Genomic DNA, 13,014 nt, shown 5'->3' with positions numbered 1-13,014 from the left:
TCATTGGGTAAGTGATTTTGATCAATTTTTAACTATTTGACATGATTTTATATAAGATTTAACATCAAATTTGTAAGAATCAAAGTGAAATTTTGAGAAACTTTGTCTATGTTTTGAAAAATGAGAATTTGAGTTTTGAGAGCCAAATTGGACTCGAATTTTGAAACAAAACACATATATAGACTCATGGGGTTATGGGTAGTCGGAATCTACCCTTGGACCCGAGTTTTGACTGGGCACGTTCGGGGTTGACTTTTGAGAAATTTTGCAAAGGTCATAGCTTTATTTATTGAAATTGATTTCTCTTGCATTATTTGATATTATTATGTCGTTTTTTGTTAGATTTGAACCGAGCGGAGGTGAATTGTAAAGGAAAAGCTATTTTAGAGTATTGATTGAGGGTTTTTTGAGGTAAGTATCTTGCCTAACTTTGTGTGGAAAAACTACCCCGTAGGGATTGGTTTGTTTGCACTATTTAAAGGAGTGTACTCGAGGTAATGAGTGTGTAGACTGCCTTATATATGGAAATTTGACCGGTTTAGACTCTTAAGGTTCCTATGCACAGTAAATTGAAGTTTTTCTATCATGTTATGTCTCCCATCGTTAAATTCACTCTTATATGCCTTATTTGAAATTGTTGGTTTATGTTCTATCTTTTGTTGCCAAATTTAGTCATACATACTTTAATTGTAATTGTTGCCTCTTTATTTCCATGTTATCTCTTTCATAGTTGAGTTATTTTTATTTGAAGATATAGTTACACGTTATCTCTTCCGTAGTTGATTATCCATATTTGAAGTTATTTTTACATGTTATCTCCTCCGTAGTTGACTATCCTTATTTGAAGTTATTGTTAGATGTTATCTCTCCAATAGTTGCTTATCCTTATTTGAAGTCTATGTTACATGTTCTTGACGAGCGCAAAATACACACTTAAATTGTGCTCGCTAGTCAAATATAGTATAGTATAATATCGTGTCCATGGGGATTGAATTTAAATAGTATTCTCGTAGTTTCTAGCTTGATTGATATCCAGGAGGATCAACAATTGAGATTTATATGATTAATAATAAAATTTTAACTAAGAATATGAAATCTATTAACCAGTGACTATTGAAACAAGGAATAAGCAATTAAGGTTATTAGTGGAAGAGGATAGGGTTTTGACAAAATAAGTGCAAGATAATTGTTCGGGATCTAACTCTAAATAACTCACTTCCAATATTCATGTGAGTCTCTCGAATTCACTCTATTATTAGTTCAAACGTTCAGCAAAAACTCTTCTCTCGATTAAGTCTTAACCTCACAAGATGAACCAATTTAAGCACTGTGAAGATATGCAAGAATGCTTAGTGGATCGGTCTTCAGGAAAACCTCTTTCGATTATTCTCTTAACTAGATTTAATCAATGATTCAACTAGTCTATTTCGATTATTTAGAAGAATCTATGAACTCAACCAATAATATAATGCAAAAATATCACAAGTTATACCTCTTTCGATTACAAGAACAAGTGAATATAGATGCAACAATTAAATCTTTCAAAAATGATTCAAATACATAAAAATAAAGTTATAATCCACAAACAATCATCAATATACCAAATTCATCAAAACCCAAAAGGATCTACTCCATAGACATGGAGAAGTTCTTCACAAATATAACTAAAGTATAGAAAAACATAAATTCAATCCAAACACGGATCTTGAGTGAGGAAAGAATGATGAAATTCTTGTGCGTGTGTTCTTCCAACTCCTCCCTAGCCTCCTTAGGTCGAAATTATATCAAAAGTCCCGAAAATGGTATTTTTTCGTGTATTTAAGCCATCCCCCAATAATCCCCGGATGAAATTACTCTTTTTAGCAGAATTGGGAAGTCACTCTAATATTTTTGGGCTACCGCACTGCATGCCGCGCCGCCCCATGATGCGCGCATGTAGAAATTCCAGAACATGCCAAAATATGATTTTTGGCCACTTTTTGTACTAGCGCCCCGCGGGGCGGTAGTGCAAATTATGGCCAGAAATGAGTTTTTCAAATTTTTGACATCCAGACTTAGTTTTCGACCCCCGAACGTGATCCCGGCTTAATTGATTGGGCTTCTACTCAGACTTCAAAGCTCCAAATAGCTCGAATTAGCTCCACAACATCTGTGAAAAATCACTACTACTAGAACCTTGAGAACCCCTAAACCCCGCCCAAGCACTAAGTGCTCTTACTCCCACAGTTCTTTAGATGATTAAGAATCAGAAGAAAAAGGAGTTGGAACATTTGGTCTAGCATGATTTAATGCAACTTGATAAGTATTAAAAATAGTTTGAGCATTTATTCTAATTGAGGCTATTGCTTCCGGAAGTTGAGACAATTCCTCATCTTCAAGTGCTAAACCATTATAAATAGTTTCATACCAAAAATGAGGACCTCCTAATTTCATACAAGGATTTAACAAAGCAGAAACACCATAAATAGGGGGAATAGGAAAAAAAAAATTATACTTTTTCCTCATAGAATCAATAGCAAGTTTATAAATTTCTCCACCCTCTGAAAAATGAGCAAACAAATTTGTAAATTCTAAAATATAAACTAAACAGTTAGAAATAGTAGGATAATATTGCCCAAAAAATTTATTTGTAGCAATATATCTCACTCTATTTGTAGCAAACAGGTAAACTTTTCCCCTCGGCCAAAGCTTTCAGACGAAAATATCTCTATCTTGAGGGTGTTTCATTATGTGTCTAGCCAAAGTTTCTGTCCCCCCCGTGATCTAAAATATTAAAAAAGTAACTCCGTGCCACAAGTTTTACACTTATCCTTATTTTCTGGAATTAGTTTAGTAAAAAATGGCCAAACGGGAGATGTTTCCGTCCGTTTGCTAGGTTGTCTAGAAAAAGTAGGGGAAGTAACAGGAGTATCAGATGGGGCATCATTTGGATTAGCAGGGTTATCACTAGTTGGGTTAACATCAGGAGCAGGACTAGTTGGTGTATCATCATCCGGTTGAGTTTCATCAAAATCTATTTTCTCGTCATCATTTTCATCAATAGTTGGATTAGAATAAAGAGCATTCATTAATTCATGGTCTAATTATTCACCAGCTCTAATATTATGGCAAAATTGACTTTCAGTAAATTGTAATAAAATATTATTGCTATCAAGAATAGCAGGTGTATGATGGATATGAAATTTGATTCGGGGAACCCGGAGTAGTGAAGGAGGAACAGATTGAGCACTAGATTCGTCACTCTTGGATTTTCCCTTATTTTTACCAAAACGTTTTTTTAAAGGAAGCCATCTTAATTAATAAAGTAATAGAAAATAAATAAAACAAACAAAATTATAATATTAAAACTTAAGAGTTGGAACGAGTTTACTGAATTGACGAACAACTTGTTGAAAATTGATTATCGTTGAAGATTTTAATTCACCAACTTCACAATTGTTTCACAAATTGTAACAATAAAGTAAGCAATAGTAGCAATTATAGAAGAAAATTAGAGAGAGATTGTGATAGATTGATAATTTTGTAAGAAAAAATGACAGAATGAGGGGGTATTTATAGTTGAAAATAGGGAAAAAGTATAATTATAAAAAGTTTGGGATTAAAACAAAGTTGGGGGGTGGGGAGGGGGGTTAAATGACTATTTTATAAATAGCCAACGGCTATTTTTGACAGCCCAACGGCTATATTTTTTTTAAAAAAAAAATTTAGGTCCGGTCCCAGTCCCTGGCGGGCTAAATGGTCCCGGGCCTGGCGGGCCAAATCATAGGACCGACCCACGAGACAAGCCCAGGCCCACTAAAACCGGGCCAAATGGTCATGACCCGTTTAGCCCGTTTGGCCCGCGGTCCCGGGCCTGGACCGCCCCACTTACCACCCTTAGTCGTGGGCTATATGTAGTTGTGGTATTGAAATTATTGTTGTGAAAATATTGTGGTGTATGAGCACATGTAGTGCGGGTTGTTATATTATATTGTTATATTTTGGCACATATGGTATTGTTGAAAGGATTATCGGGGTGTTTACACGTGGGTTGTCTGTGCTATTATTATTATTGATATTTGAACACGCGGCATGACAAGGCGGGCTATATATGTTGGGTTTGCTCATGTGGCGAGACACGGTGGGATAATTATTATACGTGTATGGTGAGACAAGGAGGGCATTTACTTTATTGTTACGCACGCGGCGAGACAAGGGGGCTACGTCGGGGATAATTAGTGATGACCTGGGGGCATTGTTATTGATGATATTTGTATGGTGGTGTGCCTTCCTTGTGTGAGTCATACATATTACTTTGTTGTGTTGTTTCCAATCTACCATTCGTTGTCTCTAATCTTACTTGTTAACTCGAGTTGTGATAGTACACTTGCACAAGCATACATCGTAGTCTGTCACTTATATCAGTCCAAGAATATGAACCTTGATGTTTATTGATCATTTACATGTATTCTTGTATACTTTCCTTCTGTGCGTGAGTTGTATTATTTGCACGTGAGTCTTCTGTGCAGATATGAGATATTGTTAATATTGGCATGTGAGTTGTCCATGCGGATATGTGATATTGTTACTGTTAGCACGTGAGTTGTCCGTGCAGATATGAGTATTAATTGTATTGGAACGTGAGTTATCCGTACAACACGTGAGTTGTCCGTGCGGTTGTAATTAATAATATGGGCACAAGATGCCAAGTTATTAGGGTTCGTAATTTGGGACCAGTGATTTATGATTATGATGTGTGGTACCTCGGGGTAATTCTTGTATAAACCTTATATGGAAGAGGTTATTTTATTGGGTTGTTACTTATTTTTCTTACTTGGTTTCACTAGAATTTAACTATATTGTACTTACTTTATGGCGTTATTACGTGCTTGCTCCTTGTTTCTAATTATTGCTTCATAGTTTTTATTTCAAGTATGGTAATACTATTCTCGCCATAGTTAGCCTTGTATTGATATTGTTCTCTGTTAGTTTTATATTCATACTTGTATATGTTATTATGTCTAGTAGGTGTCATGACCGTTTTTTGCCACTACTCCACCGAGGTTAGTCTTGATACTTACTGTGAATCGTTGTGGTATTCCCATACTGCACTTGCTGCATATTTTTGTGCGGATCCAGGTACCTCGGGGCGTGTTGGTCATTAGATAGTTGATCGAGTACTGTTGTGGAGACTTCAAGGTATACCTGTCTTGGCGTTCGCAGGTCTCAGAGTCACCTTCTGAAGTTTTACTTTGTACTGTTTATTTCTATTCCGAAACAGTTGTACTTAGAGATTTTCTAGCGAACTCAGTAGAGCTTATGACTTGTTCTACCGATTTTGGAATATTGTACATCGAATTTGGGTTGTTAGCTTTGTATAGAAATATCTGGTTCATATTTAATAGTTGATTGGTTAAAATCTATTATTAATTCAGTAAATGTTGGATTACCTAGTCTCAGAGATTAGGTGTCATCACGACTCTTAAGGAGTGATTTTGGCTCGTGTCAGTAACCCACCCAAAATTTGTAGCTTTCTTAGGCATGTGAGTCGAGTGATAGTTTTTACCACATTATAAAGTAATATACTGTTATTTTGCACAAAATGTCATCACCTAGGTCAAATGATGGAAAGATTAGACTTTCATTATATTTATTTCATTCATCTTATTATACACAAATAAATTGATAAATGAACAGGTAAATCAATTAGTACGTTAAATGATATTTATACAAAAACATCATTTGGTCATCTTGTATTATTCTGAATAAAGGCATGTCATCAATCATAAGTAAAAATAATAGACTCACTTTTATAAAAGAAATATTCCCTATTTGGATCTCTGGAAAGTAAATTTGTAAAAGCACGGAAGATTTCATGAATGTACAGATATCACAATCAAATTGACATATTGTTTGCTTAAAAGCACCAAAGCAAAGAAGAAAATATCCTCTTCTTTTTTACTATGGTCAATGCATTTTCAAATTGCAATCATTACTTGGAAACCGCTTTTCTATTACACAAAGTTGTTAAATTTGGATTTAGCACTTATAAATCATGGTGCCTGTAGAAACTCGCTTCACATTAGAGAAGCTAGATTGTGTATCAATGGAAATTTCTAGAGAAACAAGGAGAGAATATTTTCAGAGAAAAAAAATGATATCTATCATTTTATTAATGAGTACCTGTATATTTATATACATGTGTCGCCTAACCAACTAACATGTGCACTAATAACTAACTAACTCTAAGTTAAAATTAACTTTTGTACAGCTGAATATGAGCTGACGGCTACACATACACAGTCAGCTCTCCATATGCCAATACTTCCCCTCAAGCTGGAGGGTGTAACATGTTGAACATTCCCAGCTTGCCCATCAAATATACATATTGAGAACTACCCACGACTTTAGTTAAGAGATCTGCTTGTTGATCATTAGTACTTACGAAATGACTTTTGATGATTCTAAGTTTGATCTTTTCTCTAATGAAATGACAATCGATTTCTATATGCTTCGTACGTTCGTGAAAAATAGGATTCGCTGCGATTTGTAGTGCAGCCTTGTTAGCACTGAGGACTGTCACAGGTTGTAAAATTGGCACTCCTAGCTCTTGAAGCAGACCCAGCAACCAAATGATTTCTTTCATACCAGATGCCATGCTCTTATATTCAGCTTCTGCAGAGCTCCTGGAGATAGTCTGTTGTTTCTTAGACTTCCATAATATCAAAGAATTACCAAACTTAATCATATATCCAGTCACTGACCTTCTAGTGTTAGGACGCGCTGCCCAATCAGAGTCATACCAACAATTCAGTTCACGAGTTGGTTCTGATCTCAAAAGAACGCCTTGCCCTGGTCTCCTTTCAGATACCTTACTACTCTGATAGCAGCTTCCCAGTGCGAGAGCTTTGGGCATTACATAAATTGGCTTAAGGTCTGAACAGAGTAGCTAATGTCAGGCCTTGTTATTGTCAGGTACAACAACTTTCCCATTAGCCTCCGATAAGCACTTACATCTGCCAGTGGTTTGTCATTCTCTGTCTTTATTGCTTCATCATACTCTAGAGTTGTGAGCTTCTTGTTTGTTTCCAAAGGTATAGCTGCAGGTTTTTCTCTACTTACTCCCATCTCTGAGATCAATTCTAAGACATATTTCCCCTTATTCAGTAGGGCAATAGCTTTGGACTTCATGACCTCTATCCCCAAAAAAATATTTTAATTCCCCTAGATCCATCACTTTAAAATTTCTGTTGCAGAATCTGCTTGGTTGTGTCTACCAACTGACAACTGCTCCCTGTTATGAGCAAATCATCCACGTAAACCAAGATAATCACAATGTCTCCACATTTATTCATGGTGAATAGAGAGTAGTCATGACTGCTCTGAACAAAGCCTGCATTTGTCAAAGCCTCAGTCAACTTAATGTTCCACTGCCTAGAGGGTTGTTTAAGGCCATATAATGACTTGATAAGTTTGCACACTTTCCTCTCCCCCTGGCTTTCAAATCCCTCTGGCATTTTCATATAGACTTCTTCATACAAGTCTCTCTGCAAAAAGGTATTATACACATCCATCTGGAACAACTCCCAACCTTTTGAAGCTGCCAGTGCTATAACAGACCTCACTATGACCATTTTTGTCACAGGTGAGAAGGTCTCCTGATAATCTAACCCTTCTCTTTGACTGTACCCTTTTTCTACTATCCTTACCTTTAATCTCTCTACTTCTTCATTTGCCTTGAACTTGAATTTGTACATCCATTTTGATCATTTAGTAGTCTTTTCAGTAGGTAGATCAACTACTTCCCATGTGTTATTTTCTTCTAGTGCCTTGATTTCCTGCTTTATCGCTTCAATCCATCTAGTATCTTTAACAGCTTTCTTGAAGGTTTGTGGTTCAACAAGTGATGAAAACTTAGCAAGATAACACTGATATTTCACTGAGGTGTTTGCATATGATAGATAGTCCGATATGGGGTATAGGCTGTGTGCTTTTGGAGGATGTGTAATATAATCATTCATCCAAATAAGTTGTTTGAATTCTCTAGTTATTTTTCTTCTTTCATCAATAACAAGAATGCAAGTATCTGCTGTAGGAACTTGATCCTGATTCTGCTCCAATTCCTCATCTCCAGCACCCTGCTCATGCCTCAATTCCTCATTTACATCACCTTGTTCATGCTCAACTTCAGTAAATGGATGTTGTGAGTACCTGATTTTTGCCCCACATATGAAATTACTCCTAAAAATAATCTAAAAAATAATTTTAATTGTTTTATGAATTTTAGAAGTTTTTCTTTATTTGTTTTGCATTTATTCGCATTGTTTATGCATATTAGGAATATCGTAAATCATAAAAATTATAAAAATATTCAAATCTTAATTTCATAGCATTTTAGTTTTTAAATTGCATTTTTAGGATTTAATTGCATTGTTAAATGCATTATTTAAATATCTAAAAACCAAAAAATACATTCTTAGGCTAGTTAATTAATTAGGTCATTAGTCAATTAGTGAGTAAAATATATATAATAGTTTAGCCATACAAATTGGTTTAGTCAAGCCCATCCCTTTAGAAGCCCAATTTTCATGACCCGCCTGGCCCAACCGGATCCCCCCTCTCTTTAAAATACCCATTTTACCAAAAACCTAAAAAAAAAAGAAGAGAACGAACCCCCTCTCTTTAAGACACCCATAATAGACCCTTCCCCTGATTGTCTTTGACGCCCAACACTTAGCAGTGGCGCCCCCTCCCCACATAAAAGAAAAATCCCAGCAGCTCTGAAGAAAAAGGACTACTATCTCACCCTCACCATCTTCAACATAGAATCGGATCCCCTCTCCCCACATCTTAAAAAAGCAAGAGCCAGCAACGTTGCTGCATATTTTTGTGATTCTCAAGCTGTTCCTGGAATTAAAATCAAAGCTGTGAGTTGTCGCTGCGTATGTTTCTGGGATTCTCGAGCTGTGGGGTATAAGAAGTTGTTGATTGTTGCTGTCCCTGTGTGCTGAGTGTTCTTCTTCTTCTCTTTGCCTTTATTTGGCATTGTTTCTCTGTTTTATCTTGCATTTGATGTACACACAAAATCTTGCAATTACATTGATCTATAAAGTTGATTTGTTGATTTATGCCAGAATATGTCGAATAGATTCTATCGAGCTCGAAAATTTATTGTTCTTATGCATCTGAAGACTGCTTTCTTGGTTCGGTTTGTATGTTTATAAATTGATCGAAAACTATATGAATCTGGGTTGTTTGCAGAATGGTTATATAGAATTAGCACATCTCTGTACACTTAGTCATAGTTCAAAATTTTCAATTGTTCATATATAACTTCAAAGTCTAAATATAAGATATGGAATTGAAATTGTTGCAAAATGTTTGATTTCCGTATGTACCAGTTACGGCAAGTTTGACTACAGAACTTTGAAGTTACAGAGTCAAATGGGCTTAAGGTTAATTGGCCCTGCCATCCCAGTGAATACGTGTTCACCAAATGGTTCACAATGTAATATGATTTCAATTGTGGTGCTTCTTCAATAAATTCAATGCCATAATGTATTTAGTGATCCTATCCAAAAGATCAAACAGACCAATTCAATTGTTTTTTTTTTTGCTGATTTCTCATACTAAAATATTTGCTGTGATAGTGTCATCAATCTTTGTATGATAACACAACGTAGGATAAATGAATCTGCACTCATTTCATAAACCTTATCCATAATTCTTGATGTCCTCACATGCAATCTCAAAGTAGGAAGAGCAATTTTGAACATCGTAACTTGCTTTAGGCGCGATTAATAAATCATTGTGGCTATGGGTGCAGTTCCCGTGGCATGATCACGATACATAATCCCAATTCGAGTGTGCGTTTCACGTGACTCGACCATAACTTCAAATAATAATAAAAATAAACATGTTGTAAATCGTGGGTGCGTTTTACGTGGCGCGGTTTGCAATGTGTACCAAAATGACAAGTGTACGACATCGTGACTTGTTTCAGAAATAATTCCATAAATACTAAAAGCGGTTTAAAAGGTTAAAAATGCATAATAGGTTTTAAAAATATATTAAATCAGATAATTAGGTCGATTAATAATAGTTGAGCGACTGTGCTAAAATCACGGAATTCGGGAGTGCCTCACACCTTCTCCCGGGTTAACAGAATTCCTTACCCGATCTTCTGTGTTCGCAGATCATAAATAGAGTCAAATTTCCTCGATTTGGGATTTAAAATAAACCGATGACTTGGGACACCATAACTTATTTCAAGTGTCGACTCTGAATAAATAAATAATCTCATTTCGAACAATGTCACTTAAATTGAAAAAACTCCCTTATCCCCCTTCGGAAAAAGGAGGTGTGACAGATGTTTCTATGTCTCTGCAGGTGCAGGTATTTGAACTTGTTGCATAACTGTTATGTGTGTTGCCTCCATAAGTATCAGGGGCTCATCAGCATATAGATGCCCTGGTAGATCACTTGGAGATACCATCTTTGCAGAATCCTTGTGTTTGAAAGGAAAGATTGTCTCTTTGAACACCACATCCCTACATATAAAAAACGGATTAGAAGACAAATCCAGTAGTATGTAGCCCTTTTGACTTTCTGAGAAACCAAGAAGTACTGTTGCAGTGGCCCTTTGTGCAAACTTGTCTCCTTTGACCAACCTTGTAGCATAACACAAACAACCTAAAACTCTGATGTGTCCAAGAGTTGGTTTCTACTGATACAACATCTCATAGGGAACCTTACCATCCAAGACTCTAGAAAGTATCCTTTTTTATCAAATAGACTGCTGCTTGTACACATAGACCCCAGTATCTTATGGGAATACTTGCCTGAAACCTTATGGCCCTTGCCACATCTAGGATATGCATGCACTTCCTTTACACAACTCTTTTTTGTTGTGGAGTATATGAGCAACTACTCTGATATATTATCCCAAAATCATGTAACAATGTATTACATTGAGAGTTAAAAAAAGGTCATTCCATTGTTTGATCTTATCACCTTAATCATAGTTCCAAACTAATTTTAACCATGGCCAAAAATTGGTTCAAAACAACTATAACTTCAGACTTTAATTGCAGAAGATAAATCCATGTGTATCTAGTATTGTCATCCACAACAGTTAAGAAGCAATGCTTTCTGTCAAAAGTAGGCATTTTATAGGGTCTCCAAAAGGTCTAGATGTACAAGATTGAACAGCAAATCAGCTCTAGAGCTACTGATTAGAAATTGTAATCTAGACTGCATTGCCAATGGGCATACATGACAATTATTTGTACAGCACTACTAACTTTATTCCTTAGTCTGCTATATGCTTCATAGTTATAACATATGGGTGACCCAACCTCATGTGCCACATATTGTCTTCTTCACTATAATTGCTTATTGCAGCAGCTCTTATTCTAGCAATTCTGTCAGCATTTGAGTTCTCCTTAAGAATGTATAAGCCTCCTCTCTCTCTACCAATCCCCTTTACCCTGCCACTGTAAAGATCCTGGAATACATAGAAATCATGAAAAAATGTTGCAGCACAAGAGAGCTCTTTATTCAGCTTTGATATTGACAGTAGATTGAACCTAACATTAGGTACATATAAACATTCTGAACAACATCTTTGTCAAACAAGTTCACATCACCAACGTGAGTGATATCAGCTACTTCCCCTGTTGGTAGATACACTTTATCATTCCTAGATGTGCCTACATCATCATAACCTTGTAACATTTTTAAGCTAGCAGCAATATGATGAGTAGCACATGAATCTATGATCCATTCATTTGGTGTGTGCTCATACATCAAGCAAGTAACAATACCTGCAAAGTTTGCATGATTCTCCTTTATACAATTGGTCTGGTTCTCTCCTGGTTCTTTGTTCAATAATTCCAAAATAAAAAAAATAGTGACCTTTGTATTCAGATGTTCCCTGACTAGTTCTAGCTCGTTGCAATGAGGGAGATCCTTCCACATTGTTGACTGCTTCAAGAGGTTCTCTTCTCCAGCCATCCAAGTTTCCTGCTCGAAATTTCTTCTTAGGCTTGAAGTCCATGGGATAACCGATGATTTTATAGTAGTTCTCTTTTGTGTGACCATTCATCCCACAATGTTCACATTGAAGAAATTGTTTCTTTTCTTTAAATCCTTGGCCTCTTCCAGCTTGCATAGCTATAGGATCCATCTTATCTGATAGAACAGTAGCTCCAACAGATTATTGGATTACATCTTGAATTATCATCGCATAAGCTTGATTGAGACTAGGTGCATTAGTTTTCATAAGGATCTGTCTCCTTGTTTGATCATAGGAATCATTGAGGCCACATGATCCCTTGATTTTGGACAGTCACAGTTAGAAAAAGGCACTAATACATTATACTCAGGCCAAAGTTCCTTCAAGCGCAAAAAATACAATGAAACAGAGTTAGTGCCCTATGAAACGGTCGCAATTTCCCCGTGTAATTGTAAAATTTGTACTCAGTTGACTTTGTCAAATCTCTCTGACGTGCCTTCCCAAATTAGATGAGCATCTGATGCATAAACAATTCCACCAAGGAGTTCTGCCGAAACATTGTTCATTACCCATGAAAGGACAATCGCATTACAGGTTTTCCATTGCTCCAGCAAATCGCATGTGTACGAGTCCCTCTTACACTTTTCAGTGACAAACCATAACTTCTTCTTCCCCATAAGTGCAATCCGCATTGACCTACTCCATAGACCAAAATTTTCTGTTCCTATGAGCTTAACAGGAACTATTACTGAACTAGAGTGTCTGACGGACCAATATACAGAGGATGAGGGTGGTCGATTACAGTTTCTATCGTTGATGAGGATTTGTTGCCCATTGTTGGAGAGAACAAGCTTTGAAATTAATGAGAACAAAAAAAGCATAAAACAAATCAAATCAGAGGTTAGATCGCGCGAGATTCCAGCATCTCCCGCTCTGATACCATGTAGAAATTCGCTTCACAGTAGAGAAGCTCGATTGTGTGTCAATGGCGGAAGTTTCTAGAGAGACAAGGAGTGTTT

General features: G+C 36.3%; 1 protein-coding gene across 1 annotated transcript; it reads right to left on the bottom strand.

Annotated features, from left to right (window-relative positions):
- Nucleotides 1-7,745: 7,745 nt before the first annotated feature.
- Nucleotides 7,746-12,166, bottom strand: LOC107766200 (uncharacterized). The gene is made up of 5 exons (XM_075230071.1): nt 11,896-12,166; nt 11,590-11,804; nt 11,337-11,485; nt 10,412-10,529; nt 7,746-8,231 (listed from the first exon to the last, which is right to left on the bottom strand). Exons 1-5 carry the CDS (start codon nt 12,164-12,166, stop codon nt 7,746-7,748), a joined length of 1,239 nt encoding a protein of 412 aa, XP_075086172.1.
- Between the last annotated feature and the right edge of the window lie 848 nt (nt 12,167-13,014).

The sequence above is a fragment of the Nicotiana tabacum genome, chromosome 14 (genome assembly GCF_000715075.1).
Source record: "Nicotiana tabacum cultivar K326 chromosome 14, ASM71507v2, whole genome shotgun sequence".
Taxonomy (NCBI): Eukaryota; Viridiplantae; Streptophyta; class Magnoliopsida; order Solanales; family Solanaceae; genus Nicotiana; species Nicotiana tabacum.
Note: the sequence above shows the minus strand (reverse complement) of the source record. Positions and strands in the feature narration are given on the sequence as shown.

What these genes read in the sequence shown, in the direction of transcription:
- LOC107766200 (XM_075230071.1), bottom strand. Translation starts at nt 12,166, where the DNA reads ATGGATCCTATAGCTATGCAAGCTGGAAGAGGCCAAGGATTTAAAGAA. An exon ending in GGGAACATCTGAATACAAAG is followed by an intron (nt 11,805 to 11,895) that starts GTCACTATTTTT and finishes CAAACTTTGCAG; the next exon opens with GTATTGTTACTTGCTTGATG. An exon ending in GACAATATGTGGCACATGAG is followed by an intron (nt 10,530 to 11,336) that starts GTTGGGTCACCC and finishes TTTTATATGTAG; the next exon opens with GGATGTGGTGTTCAAAGAGA.